This window comes from Nannobrachium achirus, assembly GCF_963921795.1.
Source record: "Nannobrachium achirus genome assembly, chromosome: 21".
Lineage (NCBI taxonomy): Eukaryota > Metazoa > Chordata > Actinopteri > Myctophiformes > Myctophidae > Nannobrachium > Nannobrachium achirus.
In genome coordinates, this window is record NC_137828.1 from 34134552 (window position 1) to 34158463 (window position 23912).

At 43.8% G+C, this 23912-nt stretch overlaps 1 protein-coding gene across 1 annotated transcript in view; it reads right to left on the minus strand.

Moving 5' to 3' along the window:
• prex2 (phosphatidylinositol-3,4,5-trisphosphate-dependent Rac exchange factor 2) overlaps positions 1 to 23912 on the minus strand; it is a gene marked incomplete at its 5' end in the record, with an annotated part of 212214 nt that overhangs the window by 167285 nt on the left and 21017 nt on the right. The window contains 3 exons of the mRNA XM_080751545.1: positions 3741 to 3845; positions 6734 to 6856; positions 8107 to 8178. Coding sequence (XP_080607671.1) covers positions 3741 to 3845; positions 6734 to 6856; positions 8107 to 8178 — 300 coding nt within the window. The remainder of the gene's footprint in view (positions 1 to 3740; positions 3846 to 6733; positions 6857 to 8106; positions 8179 to 23912) is intronic.

A 23912-nucleotide genomic window follows, 5' to 3' on the forward strand; every position in this document is an offset into this window, starting at 1 on the left:
AGGGAGCGAGCGAGCGAGTGAGTGAGTGACAATGTTGCCATGTCTGCTTATTATAAGCTACTTTTGGCTTGTTTGTTGCTTAAATATTGGTAGTTGCGGGTTGCATTTTTGGGGGCTTGTTTGTAGTGTAGCTGCTTATTTGGGTTTGGGTTTCCTAATGTTGTTTAAACAAACTTTTTTAATGTCAAGGACTCCAACATTAATAGGCCAATTATTTGTTTACAAACATTGAGACTGAATGCACAGCTGACTGTATCATGTAATCAATTCCCAACAGATCCCCAAACCTGTTGTTTTGGGGAGCACTGGTTATTCAACCTCCTCTTGTGTGCTAGTGAGGTGCTCCCATGGGAGCGCCCTTATCGAGACATATATACTTCATTGCGCAACGGTGTTCCGCGTCAAGAGTAGCTGATATACAAACTCACATCGCGTCACCAATGCAACTCTTCTGAGCTTGGAGGTCTGCGCGCGACACCGTCGCAGGACGGAGCATAAATTAGGCTTCATGGACTGCAGCTGGGAGAGCTGTAGACGCTTGTGATCCAGTGGATCGGGTGGGTGATCATGAGGAGCGCTCCCTCTGTTCTGATGACGGTGAATAGAGGTGGGGTTTGAAGGACAACTGTTTTGAATCGCTATTATTGTTTACAATCAACAGAAACTAAGGATTATATATTTCAAGAGTGAGAATTTACAGTAAAAATCCTACGCATTCTTCCTCCACACTGGGAGAAAAACGGCATCTGAAAGTTTGATGGAATGCATTTTTAAACACGAGTGCCATCCATTGCATCCTATGAACGGTGGGGTTCATTTGGTGCCGACCGGCGTGCGCATACTGGTTTATATCAATGTGACGTGGACCATTAAGGCATCTATATGTTTCGTCAACGGACTTCCGTGGACCTATACCGCTATGTACCAGATTTGTGTTTCATTACATGTTTCGAAAAATATTCGAAATGTTTCACTTTTCCTCAAGATTTGTTTGAGAATAGCCGATCTACAAGCTCACAGCGTGTCGCATCTGTGAGCTTGTAGGGTATACGGGTTCTCATGTTGCCTGAGGTGAGGTCGCTTCTTTTGGGCTTGTTTTCATAGACGTGGTTGCTTATTTCTCTGGCAGAATCTGGTGAGCGAGCAGAGGGGGTTTGGTAATCCTTGCTCCCCTGTGGAAGTGAGCGTCTTGTCAGTGCTGGGACAGGAAGTGGGCGTTCGTTCGCCCCACACACAGGGCAGGGTCAATCAGCGCCTCATCTATCCGTCAGCCACACTGCAACGCACAACACACAGCTTTTACACTGTCCAGCTGTAGGCGTGCATGTTGTTTTGCACGTGTGTGCAGGGGTGTTGCACCAAATTCTGAGCCCTGGGTACTTTAACTATTGAAAAATAGCAGATCTACAAGCTCGCAGCGCGGCACTCGGCTCACAGTGAGCTTGTAGATCTGCTATTTTTGAAAAATCGTGGAAATAGTCTTTGAATATTTCCAATCCTTCTAAGGTTTTTTGAAAAAGACTATGTTTCTATGTCAGTGGTGCTCAAACTTTTTCATGTGAAGGACCCCCAAAATGATATGTATTTGGCCACGGACCCCCATCTTTATGTTTAGTTCCAGGGACCCCCCCCCCAGAATTCAAAGATTTGCACACATTTTCATGACTTTTCCTAAAATAGCAGATCTACAAGCTTGTATATCTGTGAGCTTGTATATCTGCTATTTTTCAATAGCTAATGTATAAAATAATTTCAGGCCCCTCCACCTTGGGCCCTAGTAACTCAGTCCCACTTCCCCCCCCCCTTGTGACGCTTGTTTGTTGCTTAAATATTGGTAGTTGCGGGTTGCATTTTTGGGGGCTTGTTTGTAGTGTAGCTGCTTATTTGGGTTTGGGTTTCCTAATGTTGTTTAAACAAACTTTTTAATGTCAAGGACTCCAACATTAATAGGCCAATTATTTGTTTACAAACATTGAGACTGAATGCACAGCTGACTGTATCATGTAATCAATTCCCAACAGATCCCCAAACCTGTTGTTTTGGGGAGCACTGGTTATTCAACCTCCTCTTGTGTGCTAGTGAGGTGCTCCCATGGGAGCGCCCTTATCGAGACATATATACTTAATTGCGCAACGGTGTTCCGCGTCAAGAGTAGCTGATATACAAACTCACATCGCGTCACCAATGCAACCCTTCTGAGCTTGGAGGTCTGCGCGCGACACCGTCGCAGGACGGAGCATAAATTAGGCTTCATGGACTGCAGCTGGGAGAGCTGTAGACGCTTGTGATCCAGTGGATCGGGTGGGTGATCATGAGGAGCGCTCCCTCTGTTCTGATGACGGTGAATAGAGGAGGGGTTTGAAGGACAACTGTTTTGAATCGCTATTATTGTTTACAATGAACAGAAACTAAGGATTATATATTTCAAGAGTGAGAATTTACAGTAAAAATCCTACGCATTCTTCCTCCACACTGGGAGAAAAACAGCATCTGAAAGTTTGATGGAATGCATTTTTAAACACGAGTGCCATCCATTGCATCCTATGAACGGTGGGGTTCATTTGGTGCCGACCGGCGTGCGCATACTGGTTTATATCAATGTGACGTGGACCATTAAGGCATCTATATGTTTCGTCAACAGACTTCCGTGGACCTATACCGCTATGTACCAGATTTGTGTTTCGTTACATGTTTCGAAAAATATTCAAAATGTTTCGCTTTTCCTCAAGATTTGTTTGAGAATAGCCGATCTACAAGCTCACAGCGTGTCGCATCTGTGAGCTTGTAGGGTATACGGGTTCTCATGTTGCCTGAGGTGAGGTCGCTTCTTTTGGGCTTGTTTTCATAGACGTGGTTGCTTATTTCTCTGGCAGAATCTGGTGAGCGAGCAGAGGGGGTTTGGTAATCCTTGCTCCCCTGTGGAAGTGAGCGTCTTGTCAGTGCTGGGACAGGAAGTGGGCGTTCGTTCGCCCCACACACAGGGCAGGGTCAATCAGCGCCTCATCTATCCGTCAGCCACACTGCAACGCACAACACACAGCTTTTACACTGTCCAGCTGTAGGCGTGCATGTTGTTTTGCACGTGTGTGCAGGGGTGTTGCACCAAATTTAAAGTACCTGAGTACCAAAGTTAAAGTACCTGGGTACTTTAACTATTGAAAAATAGCAGATCTACAAGCTCGCAGCGCGGCACTCGGCTCACAGTGAGCTTGTAGATCTGCTATTTTTGAAAAATCGTGGAAATAGTCTTTGAATATTTCCAATCCTTCTAAGGTTTTTTGAAAAAGACTATGTTTCTATGTCAGTGGTGCTCAAACTTTTTCATGTGAAGGACCCCCAAAATGATATGTATTTGGCCACGGACCCCCATCTTTATGTTTAGTTCCAGGGACCCCCCCCCCCAGAATTCAAAGATTTGCACACATTTTCATGACTTTTCCTAAAATAGCAGATCTACAAGCTTTTATATCTGTGAGCTTGTATATCTGCTATTTTTCAATAGCTAATGTATAAAATAATTTCAGGCCCCTCCACCTTGGGCCCTAGTAACTCAGTCCCACTCCCCCCCCCCCCCCCCCCCTTGTGACGCCCCTGTGTGTGTGTGTGTGTGTGTGTGTGTGTGTGTGTGTGTGTGTGTGTGTGTGTGTGTGTGTGTGTGCGTGTGCGTGCGTGCGTGCGTGCGGTTCTTGTATGTTGGAGTCATGTGCAGTACATTAAGCATGTTTACGGCGTTTTCTCACCAGTATGCATGTGCGGACCGTCCTGATTTTATTGAGTTCCAGCAGCAGCCTCTGGGCCTTCTCATGGTTCCCACAGTACTCATCATAAATCTGGAAACGACTCCTCTGCAACACAGAGAAACACAGAGAGAGAGAGAGAGAGAGAGAGAGAGAGAGGGAGGGAGAGGATGAGCAAGGGTCAGAGAAAAAAAAAGAGCGACCAGAAGGCAAAAGGGAACTCTAGAGGCTGAGGGAGAATGACAAAACAAAAAGAAAGCCTGGAAAAGAAAGAGAGAGAGAGGGGGAAAGCAGGAAACCAAGAGAAATGGGTATGGAGAGATAAAAAGGTAATAGAATGGCACAGCTCAGGGGACAAAAATAGCAACAAAACAAGGGAAAATAGAGGCTGAGAAGAAAAAAGGAATAAAGAAAAGGGGGTAAAGATCCACCGCCGTAAACAAGACATACTGTAGTAGTGTATAAAATATATAGCGAGCGAGGGATGTGGAATCCCATCCTGTCATCTGCCGCGCAGCCGTATGACGTTATGACAGAGCAGTTCCCATGCCATTCACGCCCCATTGTCTTTAGAAGCTGCAGTGAGATCTCATCACATGGCCTCTAAATCAGCCGTAGTACAAAGCGACAGAGACAGTAATGGTCTTCAGCCACACAGCTGTCCTCGAGGCCCAACAAAAAAAAAGACAGACTGCATGATTTTGGCGGAGACAATTTGGCAATAACGATTATAAACCATAAAAGCTGGAGTGTCCACGAACAAACAACCCGTGGCCTAGGTGGAGATGGCTTGTTTTCTCTTGATGTCACGTTGCATTATCCAAGACGTCACATTAGGAATATGGAACAGCTGCAGTATCCTCTTGGTGATGTGGAAGTCTGTCGCTGTACCTCAGTCACATGGTATACTATACTGTAGTATATGGTGGAATCTCTCGTCAGCCTGAACCAATTTGCAGGCTTGAACCACGAGGGACTCGATTGGCCCATGACCCCGCTGTCCAATTGGCTTACTTTTCACCTATTTGCGCTTCCTTAACCAAAATAGATTGTGCAATTCTTTCTTGGAAATCCTGAAGCGTCAACAATCAATCCCTAGAGAGAAGGAAATTGGCTAATTTTCCTGGAGTTAGGCAGTGAAAGAGGGAGAGATAGAGTGTGTGTGTGTGTGTGTGTGTGTGTGTGTGTGTGTGTGTGTGTGTGGGGGGGGATATAGGCACATAGAGGGAGGGTTGGGGTTCGGATATAAAGGGGAATCAGTGAAATTCAGTGAAAGAGGAGAGAGGAGAGGAGAGGAGAGGAGAGGAACGACCACAGCATGATGGATATCTGCTCATTACAAATCCGTACATGCTAGATTACACTATGAATCAGATCCCATTCTCAGTGAGGTCACCTAACATCATAAACTATATCACCCGTTACCTGCACAAACAGCTGCGTGCCCCTGCGTTGGAGCACTGCTGTCTTTGAAGGAGGGCTTGCCGGCAACAGGTTTAAAACCTCGGTGCAGGGAACTATCCTGAAGCCAGGCAGAAGTGCATCTAGATTTATGACATTTTGAATGCCTATTAAGTGCCAGTCTTCCATTTGGTCCCGCATCAAAGAAATGTGATATATGATGGGGAGTCTACAGTACATCAGAGCTCTATCAAGCATATCACACATGTGCGTGCTATTCACGGCGCTCATGGGTAATCCAGAGAGATAGATTGACAACATGTGGCCCATCTTAGTAGTAACACACAGACATAACTCTGAAAAGAAAACGTTTCGCCAGTGGGCCTTAACCTTTCTAGATATAGTATATTTAGAGCAGTCGATAGCAAGGTTACACGGAGCAAAAGAAGAAAACATTAATATGTGGTCGGACATTGCAGATAAGCTTAAGGCTATGATTCAAGAAATCACTATATAGTGGTAACAGCCTAGCACAGGCATGCACTATTGTACATTCCGTGTTGGTCCGGGGAAAGGGGGTGGGTGGGTTTTCTTTTCCTTTTCTTGTTTTACTATTGTTTGTGTTGTTTGTCTGTTAATTGCATTTTTCTTTTGATTATGGAAAATAAAAATATTTGATAACAAAAAAAACTCTGAAAAGAATCTCCCACTCACATCGCACAGAATGCAGAAGAAAAGCTCCTGCACACACTGCCTTCAAATGCAAAAATAAATCTTTATTTTTATTTTGTGCAGAAGTTTTTTATTTTGCACCGATTGGCCTCTTGGTCTTCTCCCTGCCGCAGCTGTCGTTTGGTAGGTGTGCAAAAGCCTTGCTTGTTTTTTTTTTCTCCACTCATCATCAGTCATGTATATCTGTAACCAAAAGTTGGCTTTTGACAAACACGGAGGCAACTTACTTACAAAGAGTAAGAGTGGTATTGCTGTCAGGGCAGATGTCAAAGCGGCAGCAAGTGTTATAAAGCAGGGGTCTTCAACGTTTTCAGGCCAAGGACCCCTTTGCTGAGAGAGACATGAAGCAGGGAGCCCTACATACGTCTATATTGTATACAATTGTGTTGCAGATTAAACATGTTCATATATTTCTTAGACCTGTTTGACAGCACTATCATCAGTGTATGTTGGATTAATGTGTGTTTTCAGATATTTAACCACTTGACCCGTCAATACTTCCGTCTGCTGCACCTCCGAATACTTTCCCTCCCTGCACCAAACCTCTTTGCCAGAAATAGCCGATCTACAAGCTCACAGGCGTTGTGAGCTTGTAGATCTGCTATTTTTGGCTAATGTTCCACTCAGAATAGGGATGCCAGGGTTCAATTGGTTAATGTAAAAACATGATCCCATCACACAAAGATTTGGCGGCCCCCCTGTAGTAAGTCTGAAGACCCCCAACAGGGGTCCCGGACGGACCCCTGTTGAAGACCCCTGCGTTAAAGAGTCAAACGGAGCATAGATTAACAGTGAGATTAGTGAAATGGGGGGATACATTTGACTGTGTACAGAAGCCGTCAGGGAGCGTTAGTATAACTTACAAAGTGCAGGAAGCAGCGGCCAACTTCATGGTGAGCATGAGGGTCAGGCTGGAGAAGCTCTTCTACCATGGACAGAAAGTCCTTGTGCACAGACAGGATCTCCTCTATGTTGGAGAATAACACCTGGAGAAGACAAGCGTATAATCAGTAAGGACGTGTGTGTGTGTGTGTGTGTGTGTGTGTGTGTGTGTGTGTGTGCGTGCGTGCGTGCGTGCGTGCGTGCGTGCGTGCGTGCGTGCGTGCGTGCGTGCGTGCGTGCGTTAGTATTTGATTCATTTTTCCCCTGTGAAGTTTTTCCCCTGGCATATCGGGAACTTAAGATTCCTGAGGCCCAGCTCAAATCAACAGTCATGTGTTTAAGTTTCTTCATCGTGGTCTGTTGTGTTAAGCGAGGGACCGTCTGAGACAGAAAATACGCTCACAGAATAATAAATGAGACTTCTTTGAAATTGATGTCTTTTGCTGCAGACTTCAATGACTCTTGAAATTCCTTCATTATGAGAGGGAAATCGCATGTGTAAGCACAGCAGAGTCTATTTTAACAGAGCAATTATGAATGTCTGACACATTTAGGATCGGTTCGGTTGTTGGGAAGTTTAACTTTGCCTTCATGTGGCATTGACGACTTTTGTAAACATTTCATGTCATTTTATGTGGCCATATTAAAAGACAAATTAATGTGCTGGTTCTGTAAGGGGAAAGGGGCTCTGTGGAAATGAAATGCTAGCATGAAAACAAGGAAGGCAAACTAAAGTCCCTAGACCTCATTCTTATCCTAGATCAAAGCATCAGGTACTACAGCCAGATCAAAGCGTCATCTGTTGGATTAGAAGTGACAGTTTAGTGACATCACAGCCTATATAGCCTGTGACCCCTGTGTGATACTTGTTATCCAAAAACCTTCCCTGCTGCACGTATTCTCAAACAAAACATGGGATGGGTAGACACACTATTCCAAAACACGGGATGTGCAGTAAATATCCAGCTAACGTGTGTTTACCTTTGACAGTAAGCAAGGCGAGTGAGACAGTCTCCTACACTCCCTCCATGAGAAAACATCCTTTATTGTCCTCTACTCCTCCAGCCGGAATCATTTATAAATAGATTATATTTACAGCTGCTTCCTGGATCACCCACTTTTTTTCTTTTCTTCATTCAGAATTTAGCTATTCTGGGTTGAAAGCGTCCCTTAAAACAAGGGCCTGCTTTATTTAGTTTCCACTGTCATTTCCGCCGCCTTTTATTGGATTATGTTATGAAAACAAGCTTTGTACGCACAGTGTCAGAAATAAAAAGTGCTTAATCCTTTCCAGGGCATTTTTCCAAAGTCTTAATTGCGTGGCAGTTTGTTACATAAGAGATGTGACGCTCACCTTAACCGTTTCTTCTGTGATGTTCTTGTCAATTTTGGTGGACGCATACTGGTTGAGACGATGTAGAAATACCTATGGGAGAGAGAGACGAAGAGGAAAGAAACAGTTAACATCCTTGGACTGGCCCCGGGATTAAATTACATTTTGGCGCCTGATCGCTTGTACCTCATCCTTAAAGGTTTAACAGGCCAAATCAGAGAGCAGACCCTGGGCCGTGTGTGCTGCAGCTGCAACACTTGACTGCCAGAGCAAATTGCTAAGCATCACAATGGACACCTGATATATGTGAAAGACGAGCCTCACCCTGGATGGTGGGGTTGGGGACAAAAAAAAAACATAAGTGCAACGCAATGTATTTGAAAGGCGGCCTTAGGGAAGCTGGAAGGAAGTGAGACTGAAGCCTGATGTATACTTTGTCATACAACGATGGCACTCACCCACAAATAACAGAAAATTAGTTATTTTCAGCTAAATGTACAACTTGGGTTTAACTGTGTGAATTTTGAGACATGCTCTGACAGGGGCGTCACAAGGGGGGGGGGGGGGGGGGGAGTGGGACTGAGTTAGTCCCTAACCAAGTGGAGGGGCCCCAATTATTTTATACTTTAGCTATTGAAAAATAGCAGATCTACAAGCTCACAGTGCCGCACGGCGAGCTTCTAGGTCTGCTATTTTTGAAAAGTTGTGAAAATGTGTGCAAATCTTTGAATATATGTATTTCTATTTTTTTAACCGAACATTTGTAACTCAAATACTACGATAAAACACACAACCGCTACTCGGTGAGCTTGTAGATCTGCTATTTTTCAATAGCTAAAGCACAAAATAGTGTGTCTAAATGGGTTAAACCCCCTCCCCCTATGAAGAACATTCATGGGGGGCCCGCAGTGAATCCTTGTACCCAGGGCCCAGAATTTGGTGCGACACTCCTGTGCTCTGACTTCCTCTTCATACTTGCCCTCAGCAATCCACCTGAAACACTTTGGGCACTTTCTGAGGCTCATACATTAACAATGTATAATATACTTTGTTAATTGTGAAGTTATGAGAATCACTAACTAAATAACTAATTCCTTCTGAGGCATGCGCAAAGACTTTAATATAGTATATAGTAAAATCTTGGGCATGCCTAAAGATTAATTAGTAATTTTCCAAACACTGTGTGCCCCTTGGGGGGTAAACTTGGAAAAAGGAGCAGGTTGAAGAGTTGAATGCTTTGTAATACATTTTAGTAGGCCACTGTAAAGCTGTGAAGAAAAACAAATTGACGTGGCTTGTGCTTTCATTTAAGTACACAATAACTACAGGACACTTCAAGGAATACATCAGTGAAGTACACGTGTATGATGCAAGCTTAAACAAAGCTTATCACAAGAGATTATAACAAATGTGCTACAGCTACTTAAAGGAAATTCCGAATCTCTCAAAAAATAATCCGAGATTTGAAAATTGTCCTCCTCACCCGTTGAATGCTCAGATTGATCACAATGCTGTCAAGTATGAATTGGGCAGCAATTATCACACCATTTACATTCTCAAAGAAAAATCAAAGTTATTGATTTTATCTAAAGACATCAAAATTGAGCATATTGCTTTTACTGAACAAAATATGTATTTGCTACAGCTTAATGGTATGATTCATGACAGAGATGATGAAATCTGACCAACAAAGAAAGAGTAAACTATGAGGCAATGAAAATGCAATAACAGCACGAAACAACAGAAAACTAGAGTTGGCAGTCTGAACTTTTCAGTGACAGAAAGAATCTACTTTGACAGAATCACACTTTTTATTGACAGAAAGAAAAAACATTTTTTGACAGAAAGTACTAGTCTGTGACAGAATCACCGCTGCCAGAGGTATGCACTGAGGTCTCCCGTATGGGAAACCAAGCATCAACCACTCTTCCAAATAGGAGACCCCCTTGGAAATATTAAAATATATAAAAAGCCAAAGGGCTTTTAATCCTTTAATCCCCATATTCAGATTTTAATTAAAGCATTTAAAAACTAAATATTTTGCTATATATACGTATATACTCATACTGTTTACCAGGGGTCAGCAACCATTTTGAAATGAAGTGCGATGTTTTTATTTTCTAGATAGTCAGTGTGCCATGTCAACATTCATTTTAATGACACCCCATCAAAATTCTGACATATTTTGATTGTCAGGACCTTGTTATAAGGATCATTAGACTCAGAGCAATAACCCACCCATCTCCCCTACTCTCTCCCCAGTCAAAGTTCAGAATTTTAATGAATGTGGAATTGTGTGCAGGATGTAATTTGCTGCTAATTGGGTGAGGTAATGTACGGTAATTGATGCACGTTTAAAACAATATTTGATTTTAAAATATAAATCCTCTCTCACATTTCTGACAGTGTGCCAGTGATCACCCTCCCCTGTGCCAATGTTGGCACCCGTGCCTAAGGTTGCCTACCCCTGCTGTATAGCAACAGCTAACGTTACAAAATGGGGTTACAACAAATAGGCTATGTGTTCCAGGTCTAAAGGGGTTAATAATAGGTGGAACAAAATAGGGACAAGAAGTACAATCGGTCAGGCTCTACTAAACACGTATTCTAGCAAATAAAAAAGAACATGTATAGTACAATACATTGTTTCATGTGGCACAACCTTAAACACCAGCAGACCCCAAGCACGCAACAAGCGCATGCAGTCGAATGCCACATAGCTATCCTCCAGTTACAGTCCACAAACCATGACCTTTCACCCTGCATCTGTCTCTGCAGCGGAGCCTGACTGCGGTTCCAGCGTAGTGAATAACTGGACATCCCCTTACTGGCCCTCTGAGGGCCATAAGGCCATGTGTCGTCCAGCCACAGCCACACAGCAGACATACCGGGCTGCACAAGCCAACTAGATAACAGCCGCAAAAGCATGTAAACAAGATACTCTTAATGGCCGTACAAGGATAGACGCATTTCCTGTCTGTGGTTGCAGCTATGTTGATAAATTCTTAGAATTTCAGCCGTTAGGTTGTTAAGAGCTTAATGATTCAAGGTAGGCTAAAACATCCCAAAGAAAACCTAAAACCTCTGACTGATGAGAAAGCCAGACTTGTGCTAAATGTCTAAGGGAAATTAGTTTAAAGTGTACTGAAATAAAATATTGCATCCAAATTGCTTTAGCTGACTCCGAGCAACGCTCTTCTCCAAGCAAAAAGCCGTAGTCATAAAATTCAATGCTAGAATCTGGGCTTGTGGAAAGGGAAATTAAATAATCAGCCCTTTTGTAGCCGGCCCTCTCCACACTGATTACCATTCTGCTGCTGCCTTACCTCGCAGCTCAGCCACTCGGTGAGCATTAGCATCTGATTAGCAAGTCTAATATGAACAAACACGTGAGGCAGGCCCTCGCACAGGAGGACTGACAGAGACTCGGACTGTTGGCGAGAAAATGCTGGTGCTAATTTGTGTCAAAACTGTTTCATATCATCAATGTGTTGCCCAAAACACGGGCTCATAAGGACATGAACACTACAGATTTGACGATGAAGAGTGACTTCAGCTGTAAAATTGTACATCTGTCGCAAACACCATGTCTGTTAAGCAGCAATTACACCTCCATGGATACAAGGGTGTTTCTGCAAAAATGCTTGTCTGAGAGAGAGAGAGAGAGAGAGAGAGAGAGAGAGAGAGAGAGAGAGAAAGAAAGAAAAAGCAACAATGCCACATAGCAAGTAGGTGAAAAGGTTGTACATTTGGTGGATAACAAATTGTGTTTTATTGTTGACAATTAGAGACAATTTGTTAGGGTTAAGACACTTCTTCAGAGCACACCAGTAGGTGAATTGATAGTGCGCTGACCAGTGACCAATGCTGACCATAATGGTTGTAACGACTCCGGTTCTATTCTGGCTGGAGCCACGTGTTACATGTCTTTCCTCCTCTCACTCTGCTTCCTGTCTCTCTACACTCTTCATTAGATGATCATACAGAGTCAGTGTGGAACAATCGGTACAAAATACAGTACTGTATATATATATATATATATATATATATATATATATATATTACTCCTAAGGTTTTTGTCCAAACCTCACGCAAATCGGTACCCATGATCTCTAGTAGTAGTAGTCATGTGATCCAATGGTGTCTGTCCGATTTTCCATATTCCATCCGGATTGGATCCGAAAAGTTTGCAGGAGTGGCCCGTTTTGAACAAAATGCAACAATCGTGGACTTTGGACGCATCGTCCGATTGCCGTGAAACTTTGTAGGCACAGTTCCAAGGAAGTGCCACGCAAATTATTTTTTCGTCATGGTGGCAATTCAACAACAGCCCACTTCAACATCTTTTTAGCTGGATTCCTTGGATCATGACCCAATAAATATAAATAAATGTAAATGTTGTGTTTTCTTCAAAACACACTTTTTGCTACTACTCAGATTTACAGATTTTGCCCAAAACTCACACAAATTGGTTCACATTATCTCTGGGGCGGGGCCATGTGATCAAGATATACGAGTCAGATTTATCAGATGCCATTCCAATTGCCTGTGACTTTTTTTCCATAAGTTTGTGGGCAAAGGAGCACACTTTTCTAGTTATCACTGAAATGATGAGATTCTTTAAGTGATTGATTTATTGTACTTGATTGCTAGCTTCTAACTTTTATAGAAAAGAATAGAATAGAATAGAAATACTTTATTGTCATTGTACTGTGCATACAACAACATTGAAAGTGCCACGTCTGATTGGTCAACACTAATCAACAGTAATCCAAAAAAACTAATCCAAGTCCTCAAATATCGACCAAACTGTTTCTGATCATAACAACAACATGGCATGCTAATTAAAAATGTGGGCTAGATTTGTGGCTTTTTGAAAGCTTTAAACGTGTCACACTTGCTGCAGCTGCAAGCCAAAAAGATGGAGTGCATTAGCTGGAGACGCAGCCAGCGAGTGTTGTGCAGACTTGAGCCGACATGCTCAGACTGAGCCCGTTGATATGGAACACATGCAGCCGTCCTCCATGCGTGTGTGCACTGACTCTGTCCCCATGCTCGCTGAGTGATGGCCCGCTGGCCATCCACAGGGACACGTTCTATACGCCAGCTCCGGATGTCAGCGATGTGGAGAGAATGTTAGAGAGGCAGGGGCTGAAATTTCTAAAAGGGCCTTTCGGTGAAAATATCGAAAATAGCAGATCTCCAAGCACAGAAGGCGTCGCTGTGCGACGCGTTCTGAGCTTGGATGTTGGCTATTTTCGGAACTAAGCATAAAAAGGCAATACTGGAGATGTGGCGTAACGGCATGGATTTCTACACAGAGAGGGCAATTCTTTCAGCATAAGACGCTGCATTCAAGTTCAGGAGAGTTTGGAGGCAAGGCAATTCTCTTGAATGCTGCCTTCAGGAATGGCATGGAAAGGGGGGCGTTAGTATTTCTTTCACCATAGTAAAAACTGCATTCATGGTCTGGAGAGGGCACAGACGGGTAAAAGGGCAGGGGCTCAAGCCCCCTTTGATGTCTATGTGTGCACGTGCCTGATGGATGTTATTCTCTAAAGGAAGCCACCATGTCTAGGTGCTGGCCGATTGCTGCCAATCACAATCGAAGCCAATTCATTTCCCTTCAGTCTAACACTCAGTGGGAGAGAGTGGTGTTCCCAACTTAATGTTGTGTGACGAGGATGTCATCTGACAAGCTATGTCTCTTATGTGTATTCTGTTGTCTCTTATGTGTGTTGTTTGTGGGTTTGTTGTTGATGATGATTGCATCTACTGCTGGCAGCTAGTGCAACAAATTAACCCTCGACGGGGATATTAAAGTATACGTTGGCCGTGCAACATTTTGATTCGGGCCATAAAGCGCCAGAGATAGAAGTCAAGACCGCCACGTCTTCAGAGCCTGCATAATGTTTTGCTTTGTGCCTTTAGAAGGCTCATATGGATGGATTGTGCTGGAACGGCCATGGAAGTTGGTTTGTGATCTGAGGAAAACATGCGCAGCACGGTACAGGTGAGCCAAGGACACCAGTTAGGATGAAAGATCTGGATAACAACAGCGATATTCTTGCACTGTTTTTCCATCGATAGCTCCTGGAAAGTCAAGACTTACTTCCAAAATGGCATTATCTCACATTTGCAGTGTCTCCCCCCAACGGGCGCATGCACACACACACACGCCCACATGCACACGCACACGCACACACACACACACACACACACACACACACACACACACACACACACACACACACACACACACACACACAGACACACAGGACAGCATAGTTTCTCTCCAATTACTGGTCCACAACGGTTAATCCTCTGTTTATTTGATGCTGTCCAGATGACAAAGACTTTGTCTCTGCAGAGATCGCTTATGCCAGGCGTGAGACTGGCTGTGGGACTCTTAATTTCCTATCGTGCTGGGGAATCTGACACAGATTGCGTAGTCTCACACAGCCTGATAAGTATCAACCATTTCCTATTCTAAGTTCGGTGCACCCAAACATGTTTTAATACGTCTCAAATTCAACAGTGTTAAAAAGCTGCACATCTCAAAAACAAATACATGTTTCAGAAGATTATGTCAGTCGCTACAAGGGTCCCCAGGTGAGGCTGCACTGATTGTCACTTAGACGAGGGGGATGATGCACATTAAAAGCCCATTAAAGGTTTCATTATTTCACTGAGCAGATGGGTGTGATGAATTGCATTGTCCAATCACTGCATGTGGTTCTACCTGTAATCAATCAGCGAGCACAAGCAAGCACCCAAGCTTGCATGCTGCAAGTGATGCGATGGGAGAAATCCCAGCAATCCTGTCTGAAGTGTTCCAACTGGAAGAATAATTATATACCGGTAATAATTATAAATACGTAAGCAGTTATAAGACACCTTACATTCACTACCACACAATTCCAAAAGGAAAGTTTCAGCTTATAATTTAATATACTGTATAGCGGCCACCTGGATTTGAACATGTTCTCAACTGGATTCAAACCCAATAATGTAATAATGGGAATCCAATCATGTGTTCTTCTTGTAAAACAAAATATAATGTACTTATGTAGGCCTGAACTAACCAATTTCAAACAATAATATCATGACATCCATCCATTAATCTTCAACTGTAATTCTTGTTATTATAAAATGCCCAATTTCAAAGTTCTAATCAAATTCCTCCCAACATAATATCCCGCCTACATAAGTGATACTGTACTTTAAGCTTTTTGTCTAGAAAACATTTACATCTCTACATTGTATACTGTACCATATCTTAAGACTTACTGAAATGAGACAGAACCTGAATATGCTACGGTACGACCAATCTTTTAATTGCAGACTCAAAGTATAGCATCCTTTTCATCATAGAATTACATTGAGAAGTGGTTTTGGCAATTTGGCCAAACTGCCTTTACAGTAGGTGAAATGAATGACACAGGCTGCATGGAAGCCATGAGCACAATGCCACTAGTCTCGCGTAGCCAGACAGCTTTCCACAATCGCTGAATGTATTATATCATGGGTCTACTCTTCAACATTTTCAGGCCAAGGATCCCTTAGCTGAGAGATGATGAAGCAGGGACACCCACAACCTGTTCATATATTCCATAGTTTCATTGTTTGACAGCACAATCATCAGTGTATTTTGGATTCATGTCAATTTGTGTTTTCAGATATTTAACCACTTGAACCATCAATACTTAATAAACTCCGGCACCGTTGGCCCGGTCGCTGGCCCGGTCGCTGCCAAAATGAGCACACACACTCCCTGGATGCCAATTCAGAACCTCTGCCCCAAATTTTTCACATGGGCCTGTTCTAGCGCAACCAGGAGGCCAATTTGAGCAAAACTACCTTTTGGCCTGTACTCCTACAGATTTTCTCCAAAAATCACGCAAATCGGTAGACATTATCTCTACAGTCATGTGATCGACATGGATCTGTCTGATTGTCCATATTCCATCCTGATTGGCTGAGATTGGCTAGATTGGTCCGTTTGGACAAAATGCCTCAAATCACAAACGCAGAGTGCAATTAACATGAAATCACTTATCACGCACACACGTTCCCACTAGGCCGAGGAAGAAATGCCACTTCAAATTTTTGAAATCAGCCTCATGGTGGCGCTATAACAGGCCAATTCATGGTTTTACCTATAACTCCGATCAGTTTCAAACTTTGTAAGCGCACTCCCTATAGGCCAAGGAAAAACCCTTTCCTTGCATTTTTCACATCAGCCTTTTATAGCGCCACCAGGAGGCCGACTTTAGTAATACACATTTTTGGATATTACTTCTTCAGATTTTACCCAAAATTAACAAAAATCAGTATACAGTATCTCTACAGTCATATGATCAAGACGGATCTGTCCCATATTAAATATTCCATCCTGATTGGCTAAGATTGGACCCCAAACTTTGCAGGATTGATCCGTTTCGAACAAAATGCCTCAAATCAAACACAGCGTGCAATTGTAATGAAATTGTGCACGCACATTCGCAAAAGGCCAAGGAAGAAATTACACTACAAAATTAATGTTCAAATCAGCCTCATGGTGGCGCCATGAAAGGTCTAAGATTGGTGAAGAACACATGTCACCCTTTTGCTTGAACACATGTCACCCGTGAGCTTGTATGTCATCTGTTCTCATGTTCTCTACACAACTTACGGGATGTGTCCCACAACAGGTGGATACAAAAAAAAAACGTTTAAAATCAATTCCAACACTTCATAAATAAAATGAAAATATCGAATAATAATAAAACAAGCGAAGCAACGCGTTGTGAGCTTGTAGATCTGCTGTTTTCACTATAGCATGAGTCCCATGCAAACATCCAATTCATCTTTTGGGTCTTGAGCTAAAAAGTTTGGGAACCACTGCTTTAGTCTGTGTGGTGACCTTGGGGCCGAGAGGCAGGTGGGGAAGGAGAAAGAATAGTCTGGCTCCGGTGGTCTGTTGTTTCCATGCCGACAGAACACTTACTGTAAAACGTGCACAGTGCACACAGTGTTGTTCCTGAGAAACAGTTCAGGACACTGTGTGAATGGACGTTATGCAACCGCACTGTGGCCCCCAGCATCTCTCCAAGAAAACTGAAACAGTAGCTAGAATGGGCGGAAGGCAAGGCCCGGGTTCTTGTTGAATGCATGGTTTTATCTTTATCGCAGTATGAGTGTCCTGGATCAGACCTGACCTGTCCTGTCTGAAAAACACAGGCCCGCTGCTGGCTTCCTGACACATGTAAACAGACAGTGATGTAACAGGCGGACAATAACAGAGATCCCTGCATGCTCTTCTGAATGGACACAAAGGAAGAGAGACAGAACGGCAGATGGACTTCCAGTGTTAATGAACTCTGTCTATCTGCGTGCGTTGTGCTTGTGCGTGCACGCCAAGCCAATTGCACATGAATGAGTGCACAGAATGTGAAAAGGAAGGGAAGAGAGACCGAAGAAGGGGGAAAATAAAACAGGGGAGGGAAAAAAGACAACAGGAGCATGCTTTTCATCACGCACGCACGCACGCGCACACGCGCGCACACACACCACACACCACACACCACACACACACACACACACACACACACACACACACACACACACACACACACACACACACACACACACACACAGTGTGCTGCTGCTGTGATGGGAATACACATCCCACCCAGAGTGGAAAACACAGCTAAACACATTCACCAGAAGAAAATTATGCAGCAAATTGCTTTGACAAAAAGAGAGAAAAAGAAAACGCAGATATCTCACATGCCTCCGAGTCCAATCTGCAGAAAATGTGTTTGAGACTTTGAGTACAAGTACAAAGCCAACCTCAAACATCTGTTTGCGCATTTAACTCGAATTCAGGGTCTGTTTGATGCATTGCATCCAAAACAGCATCTTGGGGGTCTCTGAGGGTAAACAGGTTAAACATTGCCAGTGTTGCTCAAGTTACTCAGGAAGAGTAATTACTTCTTTAAAACGTAATAATAATATATTCATTCACTACTTCAAGAGAAACTAGTTAGATTACAAATTATATTACAATATTACTTTGCACATACATACACATTACATAATAAATCTTCATGAGGGTGCATGCTAAAAAAGAACAGATCTAATCCGGCGGTGTACCAGGAGTCAATGGCGGTCGACACGCAGGGGTGTCGCACCAAATTCTGGGCCCTGGTTACAAGGATTCACTGCAGGCCTTGAATCCATGAATGTTCTTCATAGGGGGAGGGGGTTAACCCATTTAGAATGGGAACGCATTATTACGCATGGTTTTGTGCTTCAACTATTGAAAAGTAGGGTGCCGTGCTGTGAGCTTGTAGATCTGCTATTTTGAAAAATCGTGAACATTTGTGCAAGTCTTTGAATATTTCAAATCCTTCTAAGGTTTTTTGAAAAAGCTTACGTTTCTATGTCAGTGGTGCTCAAACTTTATCATGTGAAGGACCCCCCCCCCCCCCCCCCCAGAAGCAAAATTTGAGTTACAAATGTATTTAAAGATTCGCACACATTTTCACAACGTTTAAAAAATAGCAGCTCTACAAGCTCGCACAGCGAGCTTGTTGTGAGCTTGTATATCTGCTATTTTTCAATAGCTGAAGTATAAAATAATTAAGGCCCCTCCACATTGGGCTATTTTGTGTCATTCGGTGTGGCGTTATGTTCTGAACCTATTTTGGAAGTGGTGACATGGGTGAGCACATTCGTGTAAGAGTGATTGTAAACTTGAGATGGTGAGAGACAACTTTACACTGTATTTGGAGTAATGGGAGTGGGCTGGTTTCTTTGCCATTAGTCATGTGAGTCGTGTCTGTGAGAGTCCCTTGCAGTACGCCAGACGAAGCGGTGTCAGACGTCCGAGGTCGACGCCAGTGCGGCTGCAGGAGGGAGAAGGCCTGTGCAGCGACCACCTAGTCCTAGTCCATGGCTGCTCCAATGGGATTGGCAGCCCAGTCAACTACAGTGCCATGAGAATGGAAGTTATTTTTTTTAAGTTTACTCTAGCTTTACAGTTTAATGGTTATGTAGTTCTAATGTATTACAAGGTGTTGGGTACATGGAACAGCGGTCATCAGTATGTGTTGAGAGGTGTCTCAGCAGATGCCCTTTTATAGGGTTAGTCATGTGTATTGTTTCTTTTTGCTAAGCTCCTTTATGGAGAGTTTCTTGGGGGAGAAACTCTTTTAGGGGGGGAGGTGTTACGCCTGCTGGGCTTATGTATTTAGGTATATTATTAGTAGTCCTATATGAGTACTCTGAGTCTCACATGTGTTTCCTTTTGCCTGTAGATCAGTTGGTGGAGGTTGTCATGTTGACGGGGGCGTGGAGATCTGGCCACGGATCCTGGCGACGCCCACCGACTGATTGTTTGATTGTTTGCTGAGAGTATAAAAACCCTCAGTTTGAGCCTGGCTCTGAGAGAGAGCACACCACAGAGTTGTGGAGGGGCTGTTCTCTCCCCCCGCTGACTCATTAGTTTCTGTGTTCTGTTAAGTGGTTTAGCTCCTTCGGGAAGAGCTAGTTTGTTTCATGGTTCTTTTTGGTTAATAGCCTATTTTGTGTGTTTCTGGGTTTCTCGTATTTGGGGTTTCCTACAGTGAGCTTTGCTCACCAGCATGTAAGGGTCAACTTCATACCTAAGTGTTATTTAAAGAGCTATTGTGCCTAATATCCAACTATTATGTGAAACATCTTGATAACTTTGCTGCAAATGGCAGGACCATCATGCTTTTATTAGGACTAATGGTAAATAAACAATGTCATCTTTTGTAAACTGTGTCCTTCACACTCCTTCGTTACGGGCTATGCCCCTAGACCTGTCATGGTCTAGGGGCATATAACTCAGTCCCACTCCCCCCCCCCCTTGTGACGCCCCTGTCGACTCGTAAACCTTGAAACCCAGGGTAAGGGTTAGCCCTGAAGTTACCTTGTTGATTAACCCTCATCGACGACACACACACACACACACACACACACACACACACACACACACACACACACACACACACACACACACACACACACACACACACGCATGTGCCTGCACAAAGGAAATCAACATCTTATCCTGTGCTTAAACAGTCCCCTTGAAGGCCAGGAAACATCGGTGAGTCTATCTCGAACGTTCTGTCCAACAAATGAGGGACCGGTTGAACTGCATGACATTTGTTTACCATGTTTGATGCGCTTGACAAAGTGCAATGTGAATGCAAACCGAATCAAATGAAAAATGCAAAAATGTTGCAATTTCACCCAGGAGTCTACCGAACTATAGATCTGAAATCATGTTTAGTGACTCAAAGTCACTTGGATTAATAACTGATTTTTTGGGGGCAATTTTAATAAAGTAATAATACCAGTATGACTGCCTAATCGGGAGAAAAGCGACCGTTGCATACTTTAGAAGGCAATGGTAGCCAATCAGGAGGGAATATGGGAAAATGGACAGATCCATGTCGATGACATGACTTTAGAGATACTGTGTACCGCTTTGCATGATTTTAGGGCAAAATGTTTAGGAGCAATGTCCAAAAATGGGTTTTTAGTATTCCATAGTAACAAGTCATTGCCCCACACTGAGCATATCACAGTGATTCTTTTCTAAATGTTAAAAGCAGAGGTGTCAATCTGCACACCTCTGTAAAACAGTTGCACGCTAGTGGACACGTTTCTGCTGCCATGGCTTTGTTGGGGAATATTCACATGGTGGGGAAGAAAATGGTGCAATACGAATCAGGTCACAGGTATAGGCTGTCACACGGTGGCAGGATGAATGGACCGTCCTCACAGGCTATTGGACAAACTGTCCCTTTTGTGGGCTGATAATTCACTGACTGATTGATTGATTGATTGAAGACTTTATTAGAAGTTTGCATAGGAAAAGGTACAGTTTCATGATGGTACAGTTCACTGGTACAAGGTCTACTAAAAGGAGATCCATGAAAAGACTAAGCTTATTTCCACAGGAAACCATTTAAGTATCTCATATAACATTGAATGACAGACGAATAGAACACAGTACTATGCAGTAGATATGTAAAGAAAAGAAAAATGAGAGAACAAAAAAAAGAGTCTAAACAGTAAGTAAGTAAGTATATATATGTCACGGTTTTAAAGAGAAACAGGACGGTCGAGAAACGGAGCACTCGGTGTGCAGCACGGGGCGGAACAAGCGGTCGCCCACAGCAACATCCTCCAGGCGGAGCCGCGCCCGCTCGATTGTCCACGACATTGCAAGCGGCACGCAGGCCAGCGGACCTTGGTCCTGCTCTTCGCCCCCGAGCACCGCAGGTGCGAGTGGCCGCGAAGAGTGGCCGCGAAGAGTGGCCGCGAAGAGCGGCGCTCCGCCGGCCGCGCGAGTTACGAAGCCGTGGTGAATGCAATAGTTATATTTATGCCCAGGCCGTAAGGCCTGGGCAAGCCCACGATAAACACCCTGTCCAAGTGACTACAATGGAGCTAATGGCTAAGCTAGGCTAGGCTAGGCTAGGCTAGGCTAGGCTAGGCTAGTAAATACAGTCGCAAACGAGTGACGTCAGCGCCTTCACTAGTGAATGCGAGTGAATGGCTGTCGTCACCACCTGGTGGTGATTAGTGTGTGGTGAACGACAAAACAAGCGCTCTTACAATGAACGTCCTGCGTTACCCAAACATCCTGTAACATATATACAAAGAAGGGGCAGGGGAGGGTAGGGTTGGGCTAGGTTAGTTTTTTTTACCAGAACTTTGCGAACAGCTGCTGCCTGTAAGTGGTTTTTCAGGGCAATTTTAAAGGATGCTAGTGATCCACACTCCTTTATGGCCTTCGGTAAGGCTTTCCACATTTTGGTGGTATAGCAGAAAAAAGAGTTTGACCCTTTGTTGGTTTTGACTCTGGGTTGAAAGTGATCTGTGGCGCTGCCTCTGGTGTTGTAATTATGGACATCCTTAATGTTTATAAAGTATTTCGACAGGTACTTGGGTATCATAGTGGTGTAGTGTATCTTCCCTTTGTTGTCTCTTAACTGGGCTACTGGCATGCAACACACACACATACACGCGCGCGCACGCACGCACGCACACACACACACACACACACACAGGGACGTGCAGAGAATGTTAGAGAGGCAGGGGCTGAACTTTCTAAAAGGGTCTTTCGTGGAAATATCGAAAATAGCAGACCTCCAAGCTCACAAGCTTGGAGGTCGGCTATTTAGGGTGCGTTATACCACTCATACGCATAATTTCTACACAGAAAGGGCAATTCTTTCAACATAAGATGCTGCATTCAAGTTCAGGAGAGGGCACTTTTTTGATGTCTATGTGTGCACGTGCCTACACAAGCACAAGCACACACACACACACACACACACACACACACACACACACACACACACACACACACACACACACACACACACACACACACACACACACACACACACACACACATGCAGAGAAAAGTAAAACATATGTGGGATATAAGCTGGCGGGCGCATACCACTTGGGCATTGCCACATAGGCATGGATGCCTGGCGGCGGCGCTGGTTCGATTCCCGATCCGGACGACCTGTGCTGCGTGTCACTCTCCATCTCTACCCCCATTTCCTGTCAGTCTGCTGTCCTATCAATAAAGGCATGAAAGCCAAAAACAAATCTAAAAAGAAAAAAGAAAAAAAAAATATGTGGGATATGACCACTGACCGGAACACTGGAATGCATCCAATATAATCCAGTGTATCTCAACGCTCTGTCAGTCACAGACAAAGAAACTCTCTCTTGATAGCAAATAATCAAAGAGGAGACAAAGGCAGCTCACGGCCAGACATGGACAAACAAACAACAGCTTTTAGTCTGGCTGCACAAATCTCCAGAGTGAACCTCTAGACCGTGAAGGCATGTTCACTAGTGTGATAGCTGGTGGTGGTTGGAGGTGCGTTTTGAGTGTTCGTTTAGCTTGAAGGAGCCACATTCACAAAGAATGGACCACGGATTGTACATCACATGCGCCTGCTGCTATCTGCCCTTTCTCAAGGTCCGATTCACAAATCTGCTATGATGTTTGATACCCTAATGGGGATCTAATAAACTAGTAAGACACCCGAGGGTGGAATGCGACCTCAGGGTGACATGCAACCTCGCCCTAAAGGGCGAGGTCGCGCCAATTCTTGACAATCTGGCCAACCACAGCGTTTCTCTGACGATTCTAGTTGTTGTCATTCTGGGGGGAGTTTGTTCATGTTTTTGTGAGGGTATCACGCAAACTCCACACAGAAAGGCCCTATCGCTCACACCCTAGATTCAGTTGGCGATAGGGCCTTTCTGTGTGGAGTTTGCCTAAACATGGAGATGTGGTACAGAAGGACTCATATATGGGCATAAAAAGTATGTCATGTGACATCACTTCCTGTACAGACAGTCAGACAGACAGCCATTGACTCCGACCTAACAATGGCTACTGTCTATGACGGTAGTCCCATATGACATGATGTACTAGACTATCTCCATATATAGTGTTATCCACATCTCCATGTTTAGGCCAAACAGATTCGCTCCATTTCTCCATGTATAGGTCCAAATGCCAGTTGGGTTGGTGATAGGGCCTTTCTGTGTTGAGTTTGCCTAAACATGGAGATGTGGTACAGAAGGACTCATATATGGGCATAAAAAGTATGTCATGTGACATCACTTCCTGTACAGACAGTCAGACAGACAGCCATTGACTCCGACCTAACAATAGCTACTGTCTATGACGGTAGTTCCATATGACATATTGGACTAGACTATCTCCATCTATCTAATAAAGCACCAAACAACTCACTCACTCACTCACT